Here is an 11,309-nt window from a genome sequence, read left to right on the forward strand (position 1 = left end):
ATTGCCCAACCACGTAGTATATTGCCCAGCCACGTAGTATATTGCCCAGTCACGTAGTATATTGGCCAGTCACGTAGTATATTGCCCAGCCACGTAGTATATTGCCCAGTAACGTAGTATATTGCCCAGACACGTAGTATATTGGCCAGTCACGTAGTATATTGCCCAGCCACGTAGTATATTGCCCAGTCACGTAGTATATTGCCCAGCCACGTAGTATATTGGCCAGTCACGTAGTATATTGCCCAGCCACGTAGTATATTGGCCAGTCACGTAGTATATTGGCCAGTCACGTAGTATATTGGCCAGTCACGTAGTATATTGCCCAGTCACGTAGTATATTGCCCAGTCACGTAGTATATTGCACAGCCATGTGTAGTATATTGCACAGCCACAGAGTATATAGCACAACCACAGAGTATATAGCACAGCCCACTTAGTATATACTCACCATCCGTCCGCAGCTGTCACCGCCGCAGCCATCATCAATAACCGTGGCCGTCATCACTGACTGCGGCCGCAAATTTAGTCCTCGGCTTTTGGCGGCAGTAGGCCCAACAGCGCCCATGGTCCCGGCCGGCTCCACCTTCCTCATGGCGACTCCACCTCCTTTGCAGTGCTTCTGGCCAGACCTGTACTGGCTGGCCACGGCCGGTAATTTAGGCCCTGGCTTTTTGGCGAGGTAGGCCCAACAGCGTCCATGGTCCCGGCCACCTCCGCCCTCCTCATGGCGACTCCGACCCCTTTGCAGCGCTTCTGGCCGGCTCTGCATACTTCCTGGCCTCCCCTGCCCTTTTGTGTACGCCCACTGGCTGGCCGCGACCAATGAATATCCGGGACAGACAGACAGACGGAAGTGACCCTTATACAATTATATAGTAGATGACATTATAGTATGCAGAAAAGTGTAATAAAAATGTTCACTATATTAAGCATTTGAAATGTAATATATATTTAAACATCTTATTTACAGTATGTACATAGATAAGCAAATTCATCAAAGCATCAGAATTCCTTAGTTACATCCACACTGTTCTACGACCATATCCTCGTGGTGCTTCAATACAACAATTTCATCTTCGTACATCAGCATTGACATTGCACTCATCTTCACCGGGATGCAGGAGGAGCACTCGACTTTTTCAGTATCGTACAGCTTGACCAAACTCTGAAAAATCAAAGGCAACACATTAGAAGGCATGAGTCCTTAAAACAGTAGCGGTTATCTTATTTTTTATGCATGTTCATTAGAATCAAGTTTGTACAATATTATCATATACAATAATCAGTGTTCCTTTACATGTATTCATTAAAAAGTGGTTTTCCAGCACTTTACTTAATTTTTTACAGATTAGTTGGGTATCAGATAGTGAGAGTCCAATTTCTGACACCTCCATTAGTCAACTAGCTGAAGATGCCATGGAGCGTCAGAAGTTGCACAACCCCAAACACTTTGTGATGGCCTGCAATTCTTCTATTCACTTATATGAGAGAGAACTTGCAGTACTATTTATGGCCACTACGCCATTTTTAGAGCGATGGTACCTTTAACCACAATATCAATGGAAGTGACAGAAGTTGGACTACTACCAATCTCATATTGATGACCTATCCTAAAGATACATTGTCAGTATTAAAGTCCTGGAAAATCCTTTTAAGGCTATTAACCTAAAGATTGATTTATAATGGGGACTTTCTGAGTTCCAAAGTTAACAGAGAGCAGTGCTACATTCTAAGTTCTTTGGCCTGTCATAAAGTGACAGAAACCCCAATGGACTCTCCAACAGTGTGTCTGAACCCATATATTAACAAAGCCTACAATACAATGCTATTGACCATACAGTTTACCTACGATTCTTCTTCAAGGGTTTTCACACCATTTACATTTGTGGCACATCTAGAGAATATGCCATAAATGTCTTGTAGGGAAGATACGAAAGGGACAAATGTGCACAAATAGGGCAGTACCATAAGGAGCAAGATTGGGGTGAGGGTGATGGTAGCGCTCACCTGTAAGGGTTGTGTAAGCATATAACACCTTTAGAAGCCTGATGTGACTTAGCGGCAGCCCCGTCGCTGGAGGAGAGTATCCAGATAACAGTTTGGGAAAGCGGAGACTATCACGATGTGTGGGCTGTGCTCACGGGAAGGATGAGAACCAGAGAGTAGAACCAACACATTTTGGCGCTGGACCGGCACCTTCTCAAGGTATGTGCCAGCCCAGCACCAAAACGTGTTGGTTCAATAAAAAACCTTGTTTCTACTCTCTGGATCACAAACTTTCCGTGAGCACAGCCCGCACATAGTGATAATCTCCACTTTGCCATAAATGTTTTGTAGGTGCATGTCCAGCTTTAGGGCTCTCCACATACAACACAAAAGGGGGTCTCTTGACCACCTGGTAAAGTCCCTGTACATCCTTGCCCAACTTTTTATATTACATAGTTACATAGGTTGAAAAAAGACCAACAAGGTCAACCGTTCTCCACCAATTATAAATTCTTTGTCACTAAATTATCTATAACCCACAATGCCTGACCACATCTTCCTTATAAACATGGATCCCAGAGCCTGTGGATATACCATAAATGTTCATGGCGGAAAATTTCTTTAACTTTAAGCATGTATGTTAATGGACAACAACAAACATGGAATTATTTTATCTGCCTTAATCATAGATAATCAACATATAACTTAGCCGTTTCTGCTAAATTGGAGAATATGAATATTTAGTCATACATGTTTGATACTTACTTTTATAAAAGCATGGTTTGTTGGCTGAAAGCTCTCGTTGAGTGGAATTGGACATGCTCCCTCACACCTATAAGCGTTGTACCTTCTTGGGTAGACAATTCGGTCCCCCCATTCTATCTTATGAAACTCCACCCACATGTCTACTTTTCTACAAAAAGGTTCACCCACTTCTATGGCATTAGCTGGCATACTGTTGACTATTATGTTGTGTTTTGGGTTATGGTTCCGCTTTTGTCTCTTTACACCACCACTTTTGGCTGTTCTGTCTGTCCTAATGTACTTTGAGGACTGTACAGTTTGAAAAAGGCTGGAAGAGCTAAAATGTCTTGTGTTTGGATTATCTCTGGCAAAAACAACAAGCATGGCTCTGTCTGAGGGTAAAGGATTCTCATCAAGAGGTTCGGTGTTGTGCTGTAGAGTTTGACCAGTGTCTACACCGCTACTTTGTAGCTGTTCTTCTGCTGGTAGATATTCTACACTTAGACCTGGCTCTCCATGGTGGATGGAATTTTGAAGAATTCTGGTTAAGTTAAAGATCTTCCAGGTGTCATCCATTTTTGTTGCCGAGTTAGTCTTGAAGGATCCCATGAAGAGCTTCTTGTTGCCTCTCTTCCAGTGGTAGATCTTCACCGTGATATTATGTTTCTTTCCAAAATGAGGGAAAAAAATTCTGAGTTCCAACAATTTTAGTTCTGAGCTGCTGGAGATAGAAGACATATCAAAAGATAACATCCAGTGATTTCCTTCTTCAGTGCAACCTAGAGAATACACAAAGAAGTAATATTAGCATCCAGACGGTCAAAACATCAGTGTCTCGAAAACAGTTTTGTATATTCATTTTCCCTTTTTATCTCATGTAAGTCCTGTCAGCTACTGACAGACAAAACAAAAACTATTTGGCCAATTGTCACAACATGAGATGTGTATTGAGACTGTATACCTCATTTTTTTGTTGTTCTAGTACAAGTCCTAAACCGAATACACAAAATCTAATGACTTAATGAGCATTTAGCTCTGTTCTGAAGTCTGCCGACCAGTCATCCATCACCAGAGAGGAGAAAACATATAAATAAACAGATGGAAGACCAGTCTGATAAGGATGTTCTCATTCCGATCTAACATGTGTGAGAGCAGTACAGTGCCTGAACCCAACTCCATCATCTATTGCCAAATTTAAAAAAAGGCGTTACCCTTATAAATTTAGAGGAACATTTTTTACCATTAATAAAATCAAATAATGAAATAATTGATATTTTAAGTATTAAGTTAATATTTTTGGTGTGCTAAAGACCCCTATATTCATTATATAAAAATCATCCAAACCCAACAATCGGATGACCATCTAATGTGTATGAGGGCCTCCTAACTGCCCCATTACCGATGATGTTGGGAGAGGAAAGGATCCAACCTGTTTGCTTTTGTTTGGCAGTGAAATAAGCCACTCCCAAAGAGTTTTGCTAGCAACTCTCATAGAAAACACAGAAATGCCAAGTGTTCCTATGTATTGGAAAGTCGGGGAGAGATAGGTGTCAGGTGAACAATCAGCTAACTAATGTGTATGTGGATCTTAAGACAGACAATCAGAAAATATCTTGAAATCTTTCTATGTGGTTTGACTCAAGCATTACCGACCGCCCTAAAGTGAATTAGGAGTATAAAGACTAAACCTTCTTAATTAATTGACCCTCTAATTGATCCAGTGATGGGAATATATAAAAAAGCTTGACATTACATGTCCTTCAAATGCTCATTCAATATTGAATAGAGCGATAATGAGGACATTTTGATGTAAGTTAAGGTATTAGAATGTAAAGAAACTGTACTTACTCCTTGCACTGAGACTCAGGACAGTATTAGATTCTTGGAGGGCTGGATGCTCCAGTCCAGATAGCTCCGTTGTATTCCCCGCGATTATTGACTGGTAAAGCTTCATCATATAGAGTGGATAGTTGGTTCTATGAGTGTGTTTGCTGCTATAAAATGAGTCTTGTAATCCTTTGCTCCCTTGGGGAATGGCCAGAACTACATGAATAAGTGCTAGGCAGATAAGGGTGCTCAGTAAAGCCATGTCTACTCTGATCTTCTTTTTTGGAGGTCTTAGTCTGATGTGAGCAATCACTTTTTGACTTTATATAGCAAAGATGACTGTTCACACCTCAAACACTTCACACTTTCAACCTATTCAGTATCATTGCTCACAAACCAGCCACTGTGTGGTTAATCGATTTCTTCAGTGATGCTAATGCCCAATGTCTGAACTCTTCTACAGTATTGGTTCATTCAGGAGACCCTAAGGACCATACTTCAAACAAAGCACGCAAATGTTGCCCAGTAGCTTAGACTGTAATCACAGATTAGTGATTGGTTCAGTATCATTAGGTTTCAGTTCACACTTGGAATAAAAGCACTGAATAAGAGAAAACATTAAACAGATGTCCACTTTTTCTGTTTTAAGAGCCCACAGGCACATTAGACATACCGTATTTTTCGGACTACAAGACGCACTTTTTCCCCCCCAAAAAAGGGGGGAAAATGGGAGGTGCGTCTAATAGTCGCAATGCAGGCTTACCGTGGCGGCAGAGGTGCGGTAGCAGAGGTGCGGCGGCAGAGGTGCGGCAGCAGAGGAGGCGCAGTAATCGGGGTCCCTTTCTCCGGTGAGGTGATGCAGCAGCCCGGTAAGCAGCAGAGCCGGGTGAATCCTGTTATCGGTGGTGGCGGCCATTTTCCTGAGGCCACGCGTGCGCAGATGGAGCGCTCTGCTTCCCGGGGCTTCAGGAAAATGGCCGCCGCAATCTCCATCTGCGCACCCGCGGCCATTTTCCTGAAGCCCCGGGAAGCAGAGCGCTTCATCTGCACACACGCAGCCTCAGGAAGATGGCCGCCCCCACCGATAACAACAGGATTCACCCGGCTCTGCTGCTTACCGGGCTGCTGCATCACCTCACCGGAGAAAGTGACCCCGCTTACTGTGCCTCCTCTGCCGCCACACCTCTGCCACCGCAGGATTCAACCGGCTCTGCTGCTTACCGGGCTGCTGCATCACCATACCGGGGAAAGGGACCCCTCTCACGCCATACCGCTCACTGCGCCTCCTCATCCCAGCACCTCCTCATCCCAGCACCTCCCCACATCTGCCGACACCATGCCTCCTGTGACCCTGCTCTGCCACCGCCAGCCCTCAGGTAAGATACTGTAAATTCGGACAATAAGACGGACCCCCATCTTATAAAAAATCTTTTTTTCTGCAATTTTCACCCCAATGAATGATAATGAACATTCATTGTTTAGTAATTGTTCGAAATGAACAATAGTTCATTGTACCAGAATTGTATAGACAAATGATCGAAACCAAATTTTATCTAATACTTACAGCCACTATTAGAAGGTATACTAGTACACTGATGGGCTATTAAGGAGTTCACACACATTAAATGATCATCCACCAAATCCAAAAATTTGAGCGAGACCACATGGAAATTATGCAGATGTTGGGGGAATGAAGGATTGGTCATATTGGCATTTCACATGTCCAAACACTTGCTCTCATCGAACATGAGTTGTCAGATTTCTTGTAGAGGCTTACTCCCCTCTCCCTCCAAGCTAAGTATTCAGATGTATTGGTGCAATCGGGAGGAATAGCGGTCAGCCTTATGAGATTTCAGCTAAGAGGTATCTAAGAGGTATCTAAGGTGGCCACATTTTGACTAGATGTGCATTTTGATATGGTATATGACTGAATATGTGCCCTGTACAGGACTCTCATCATTTGGAAACCTAGTGTAAGCACTGTGCTTACACTGCTTGCCTCTTGTCCTTGAGGACCTAGCAAATACCTGTGCGACCAATGCTTATTTTGGTTGACGAATCTCTGTCCTGACTGTTTCTTACATACAGTCATGTCCAAAAGTATTGACACCCCTGCAATTCTGTCATATAATACTCAGTTTTTTCCTGAAAATGATTGCAATCACAAATTCTTTGGCATTATTATCTTCATTTAATTTGTCTTAAATGAAAAAACACAAAAGAGAATGAAGCAAAAAGCAAAACATTGATCATTTCACACAAAACTCCAAAAATGGGCCAGACAAAAGTATTGGCACCCTCAGCCTAATACTTGGTTGCACAACCTTTAGCCAAAATAACTGCGACCAACCGCTTCTGGTAACCATCAATGAGTTTCTTACAAAGCTCTGCTGGAATTTTAGACCATTCTTCTTTGGCAAACTGCTCCAGGTTCCTGATATTTGAAGGGTGCCTTCTCCAAACTGCCATTTTTAGATCTCTCCACAGGTGTTCTATGGGATTCAGGTCTGGACTCATTGCTGGCCACCTTAGAAGTCTCCAGTGCTTTCTCTCAAACCATTTTCTAGTGCTTTTTGAAGTGTGTTTTGGGTCATTGTCCTGCTGGAAGACCCATGCCATGACCTCTTAGGGAGACCCATCTTTCTCACACTGGGCCCTACAGTATGCTGCAAAATTTGTTGGTAGTCTTCAGACTTCATAATGCCATGCACACGGTCAACCAGTCCAGTGCCAGAGGCAGCAAAGCAACCCCAAAACATCTGGGAACCTCCGCCATGTTTGACTGTACGGACCGTGTTCTTTTCTTTGAATGCCTCTTTTTTTTCTCCTGTAAACTCTATGTTGATGCCTTTGCCCAAAAAGCTCTACTTTTGTCTCATCTGACCAGAGAACATTCTTCCAAAACGTTTTAGGCTTTTTCAGGTAAGTTTTGGCAAACTCCAGCCTGGCTTTATTTTGTCTCGGGGTAAGAAGTGGGGTCTTCCTGGGTCTCCTACCATGCAGTCCCTTTTCATTCAGACGCCGACGGATAGTACGGGTTGACACTGTTGTACGCTCAGACTGCAGGGCAGCTTGAACTTGTTTGGATGTTAGTCAAGGTTCTTTATCCAACATCCGCACAATCTTGCGTTGAAATCTCTTGTCAATTTTTCTTTTCCATCCACATCTAGGGAGGTTAGCCACAGTGCCATGGGCTTTAAACTTCTTGATGACACTGCGCACGGTAGACACAGGAACATTCAGGTCTTTGGAGATGGACTTGTAGCCTTGAGATTGCTCATGCTTCCTCACAATTTGGTTTCTCAAGTCCTCAGACAGTTCTTTGGTCTTCTTTCTTTTCTCCATGCTCAATGTGGTACACACAAGGACACAGGACAGAGGTTGAGTCAACTTTAATCCATGTCAACTGGCTGCAAGTGTGATTTAGTTATTGCCAACACCTGTTAGGTGCCACAGCTAAGTTACAGGTGCTGTTAATTACACAAATTATAGAAGCATCACATGATTTTTCGAACGGTGACAATACTTTTGTCCACCCCTTTTTTATGTTTTGTGTGGAATTATATCCAATTTGGCTTTAGGACAATTATTTTTGTGTTTTTTCATTTAAGACAAATTAAATTTAGATAATACCAAAGAATTTGTGATTGCAATCATTTTCAGGAAGAAACTGAGTATTATCTGACAGATTTGCAGGGGTGTCAATACTTTTGGCCATGACTGTATGCTTACTTGACTAAATCCAAACATGTATGTATTCAGGATGGAAAGAGGGGGGAAAGCCATTGGCAGAAACCTGTGGCGGTGGCTTATCTCCCCTTTGAACTAAAGAATTCAGCATTGAAATTCAACAGGCCCAACCTTCTTAATTTGGCATCGTTTGTCAGGGGAGAGTCAAGAGGCCCTCATACACATTAGATGGCCTGTTGGGTATTGTCCTGCCTAAATTGATGGGTTCTGACAGAATATCTACATAACATGGCGCTGTATGCAGACAGCCTATGGGGACACATACAGTTTCTATGACTAAAGATGGTCATACACATTAGATGAATGTTGGTTGAAAACCACTGATTTTAGCTGAAATGCTATCATCTAAGGAATATAAGGGACCAGCCAATCCTCTGATTTGTATGATTTTTTTGACTGTCACTTTACAGCAGATGTTAGGAGAAAGGAGGATTATACATATTAGGAGTAGTGATGAGTGAATATACTCGTTACTCGAGATTTCTCGAGCATGCTCGAGGGTCCTCCGAGTATTTTTTAGTGCTCGGAGATTTCGTTTTTATTGCGGCAGCTAAATGATTTACATCTGTTAGCCAGCATAAGTACATGTGGGGTTACCTGGTTGCTAGGGAATCCCCACATGCTGGCTAACAGATGTAAATAATTCACCTGCCGCAATAAAAACAAAATCTCCGAGCACTAAAAAATACTCGGAGGACCCCGAGCGTGCTCGAGAAATTTCGAGTAACGAGTATATTCACTCATCACTAATTAGGAGGATTGTACACATTAGATGAATATTTGCTAATATCATCAATTTCAGTAGGGCTACCAAATCAGATAAGGTTTATAGAGAATAAGAGATCATTTGGTATGTATGGTCGTATTTCCACTTTCCTAGCAGCAAATTGGGGAAAAGATGGGTTACATACACTAGATGAATGGTGACTTAAGCCAGTGATTTCAGTGGAACTAGACGACCATCTAATGTGTATGAATGTGTCCTGACGTATCCCTGCAAGAATCATTAATTCTGGAATATCTACGTAACAGTTTGCCATATGAAGACACTTGAAGAGCCAGAGACTGAAGATGGCCATATACAATAGATGAATGTTGGCTGAAACTGCAAAATTTTAGCAATTCAGGACAAAGATCTAACTTGTATGGAAGGACCAACCAACCTACTGGTCAGAGCAGATGTCAGAGGAAGGAAGGGTTATACACATTAGATGAATGTTGGCTGAAACCACCAATTTCATCAGGACTGACCATTTATTTGATGTGTTTGGGGGCATCCCTAATTTTCCCTGATTGCAGGTGTTGAGGCTAAGAAATGTTGTACAGATGAGATGAATGTTGGCTGAAAACACAGATTTTAATTTTTTATATAAATTATTTTAATTCTTCCTGTACTGAACGGTCACCGTTACCGTTCATTACAGTAATGAATATGCGGCTCCACCTCTGTGGGAGGTGGAGCCGCATATTCATTACTGTAATGAGCGATACCATGTAACTGCTCAGTACAGGAAGAAACTGCCGGCGCCAGGGAACAGATGTGCAGGGACCGCACAAGGAGCAGGTAAGTATGATTAGACAGCCCCCGCTCCCCCTCCCCTGCCGACCCCTGGGTATGACTTGAGTATAAGCCGAGAGGGGGGCTTTCAGCCTCAAGAAATGGGCTGAAAATCTCGGCTTATACTCGAGTATGTACGGTACTTTGTCTGCATAAAAGTGTGGTCTGCCTGTCTAAATAGACTAATAAAGGATCACAAATAGACTTCAATGTAACTAGTTGGTGTTTGTGTAATGGTCAGCAATCACCCGACAAATGAGCAAATTTTTTCTTTTAATCTGGCTCCAAATCATCGTTCCTCGGCAGCTCATTGTCCTGTGTAAACGGGAGATGTGCAGCAGAGAACAATGATATTTTATGCACACAGAAAAATTGTAGTATTATGTGCGCAGGGAAGTGTGGAGGGAGCAATTGGCTATTGTTTAACGGCCACGATAGGGCTGTCTAATTTCTGGCTAAAATGAAATTGAGAAGTTAGGTCCCTCAGACTTGGCCAATTTCTGCTGCTGTGACTGATCAACTGATTTAACATCCTAGTTGTCCAGATATTTTATCATCAAAATGTTAATTTAGGGAAAATAATGTTAGGACTGTAGTTATGATGTGCTGCGCTACTGTTCTATTTAGTAATTGTTGATGTAACTGCTGTTCATAATTGATGCGTTAATTGGAATTAAGGTGTTGAGACACAGTTGGAGCAATTTATCAGCTAATTTGGGATTTGTGACCAATAATCTGTGTTAAGTATTTGTGATATTTCATGACTACAATGCCTTTTATCACCTAATCATTTGCTCCTTTACATACTAGTAGCCTACAACCTGCAGTAACCACCGATCGACCAACCACTGCACTACCAGCTCTATCCTCACCTACTGTATCCTCACCCATCCCTTGTAGATTGCGATCCCTCGCGGGCAGGGTCCTCTCTCCTCCTGTACCAGTTGTGATTGTATTGTTCAAGATTATTGTACCTGATTTTATTATGTATACCCCTCCTCACATGTAAAGCGCCATGGAATAAATGGCGCTATAATAATAAATAATAATAATAATAAATTAGTAAATTCCCCATACACATTAGACTAATGTCACCTCAACCTGTCAATATTGACGGGTTAGGCTGAAGGTCTAATGTGAATGTTGGAGCTGGCTGACTGATGGTCTGGAAAGATGCCGATCAGGCATGTCCTATTTCGGACTGCCGTTCACATTGATAAGCCACCGGCCGATGTGTCAGTCGGTGGCGTTCTGAAAGAGCTTGGTTGAACGAGCGCCCTGTGTATGGAAAAGTTGGCGGATAGACATATAAAATGTATGGCCAGCCTTAGGTTATCATTTTTGGCCCTCTATGGCTATTTTCCTGTGTTGAGTAGGCTTGTCACGAGCAGTAAGCAGTTGTCCACGTGATCAAGATGGTGCAAATCAATAGAAGGTCTAC

The 11,309-nt window shown here is 42.5% G+C and overlaps 1 protein-coding gene across 1 annotated transcript; it reads right to left on the reverse strand.

Annotated features, from left to right (window-relative positions):
• Positions 1–949: 949 nt before the first annotated feature.
• Positions 950–4,822, reverse strand: LOC138674634 (nodal homolog 2-A-like). Its single transcript, XM_069762449.1, has 3 exons — positions 4,582–4,822; positions 2,755–3,512; positions 950–1,168 (listed from the first exon to the last, which is right to left on the reverse strand). Exons 1-3 carry the CDS (start codon positions 4,820–4,822, stop codon positions 1,016–1,018), a joined length of 1,152 nt encoding a protein of 383 aa, XP_069618550.1. The 3' UTR covers positions 950–1,015.
• Positions 4,823–11,309: the final 6,487 nt, after the last annotated feature.

This window comes from Ranitomeya imitator, chromosome 4 (genome assembly GCF_032444005.1).
Source record: "Ranitomeya imitator isolate aRanImi1 chromosome 4, aRanImi1.pri, whole genome shotgun sequence".
NCBI lineage: Eukaryota > Metazoa > Chordata > Amphibia > Anura > Dendrobatidae > Ranitomeya > Ranitomeya imitator.

Coding starts and splice junctions, on each gene's coding strand:
- LOC138674634 (XM_069762449.1), bottom strand. CDS start 4,822: ATGGCTTTACTGAGCACCCTTATCTGCCTAGCACTTATTCATGTAGTT. Junction 3,513..4,581: donor CCTGAGTCTCAGTGCAAGGA/GTAAGTACAGTT, acceptor TGTATTCTCTAG/GTTGCACTGAAGAAGGAAAT. Junction 1,169..2,754: donor CAAACCATGCTTTTATAAAA/GTAAGTATCAAA, acceptor TTGATTTTTCAG/AGTTTGGTCAAGCTGTACGA.